The 1,349-nt window shown below is 45.1% G+C and overlaps 1 protein-coding gene across 1 annotated transcript in view; it reads right to left on the bottom strand.

The window, feature by feature from the left end:
- The window catches only part of CSF1R (colony stimulating factor 1 receptor), a 19,464-nt gene that overhangs the window by 11,615 nt on the left and 6,500 nt on the right, over positions 1-1,349 (bottom strand). Inside the window, 2 exon segments of the mRNA XM_010076253.1 lie at positions 2-121; positions 878-1,014. Of these exon segments, the coding sequence (XP_010074555.1) occupies positions 2-121; positions 878-1,014 (257 nt within the window).

The following is a 1,349-nucleotide window of genomic DNA, read 5'->3' as shown; positions in this document are numbered from 1 at the left end:
CTGAATTGTTAGCTATACAAGTGTATTTCCCACTGTCTTCCATGGTCACTGCTGGAACGGACAGGATGTCGCTGATGAAGTAGTTCTCATTTTCAAAGCTAGGCTTTTTAGTTCTGCTGACCTGTCAGGCAGGGAGAGAATATCAGGCACTTTCTTGGAAGGGCAGAGGACAAAACTAAGTGATATTTATGACAAACACACACACCACCTGCTGTTCTGGGCTACTGAGCTTTGTTATAGAGCCCCTGTCACCGAAAGCCATCTGTGTGGAGACCAAGCAGCACATTAAGTATTCAGGGCAGATGTTCCACAGCAGTTAAGGTTATAGCTATTGCCAGCCTTCTGACTGCGAATTGTCCTTACATTGTGTGATCCAAACATATCTTGTATGTTATTTCAACTTCTTAATAAAGGCATCACAATAAGAACTTCTAGCAAACCTTATCTGACCATCCAGAAGTTAAAAGTCAGCATAACAGAGATTTTGAAATTAATTCCCTTTCTTCACCCATGTCTTTTCTCTGAGGAACAGTGTATGCTGAATATGTTTTCTGCTTCATAAGCCCTTGGCAGGGCTTGGTGGAAAAAATGTTGCCTCAGTAGGTACTGTGGCTCCTACTCAATGAACTCAGCTCAAACAACATACTTTCCTTCTCTCTTGCAGCAAAATCCTGACAATGGGCAGGTGTTTCTTAACCCTGTGTCATCCCAAGGAAAGGATGGTCATACTCAGATTTGTACAGCTTGTTTGAATAGCTGCTTTGGTTGGGCAGTTCAAGGCTTTGCTGCAGGGGACTTGCATCTGGACAGTTCTTACCACTCTGTGTCTCCCAGTTTCCAGGAAAGCCCTATACCCCCTTAAAGCTGCACAACTTACGTTCTTTGCTGCTGTCACCCATCTGATGTCATACTTGTGGGAAGGAGCAATTACTCTGCAAGTGACTTGGAAAGGTTCGCCCACGATTCGTACATGGTCTATAGGGTCCATCATCACTGATACAGGCTTCTCTAGTACTACACAAAAGCAAGCAGAGAAAGATTCAATGTCTGCTGGTCCAGTGACTCTGTGCTTTGGACACTCCCCAGCACCTGGCTCCCTTCTCCTTTCCATCCTCTTCAGTCTCTTTAACCCTGGCCTTCTTCCCTAGAAATCACCTCTACTTTTTGTGCACCTGTCTATGGGAAGCAGTACAGGTCAGGCAGAGCAAAGCAGCCAGCACTGTGGGTTGAAAGGGTGAGGGGAACTTTCTGCCATGGTTATGTCCTGAACACCAGGGCCTGAGGACTTGCAGAACATTAGGGAGATAAGTGAACTTTTTTCTCTGTTCTGTGATAGTTCCTGCAAAGAT

This window comes from Pterocles gutturalis, unplaced genomic scaffold (genome assembly GCF_000699245.1).
Source record: "Pterocles gutturalis isolate BGI_N339 unplaced genomic scaffold, ASM69924v1 scaffold19393, whole genome shotgun sequence".
NCBI lineage: Eukaryota > Metazoa > Chordata > Aves > Pterocliformes > Pteroclidae > Pterocles > Pterocles gutturalis.
Note: the sequence above shows the minus strand (reverse complement) of the source record. Positions and strands in the feature narration are given on the sequence as shown.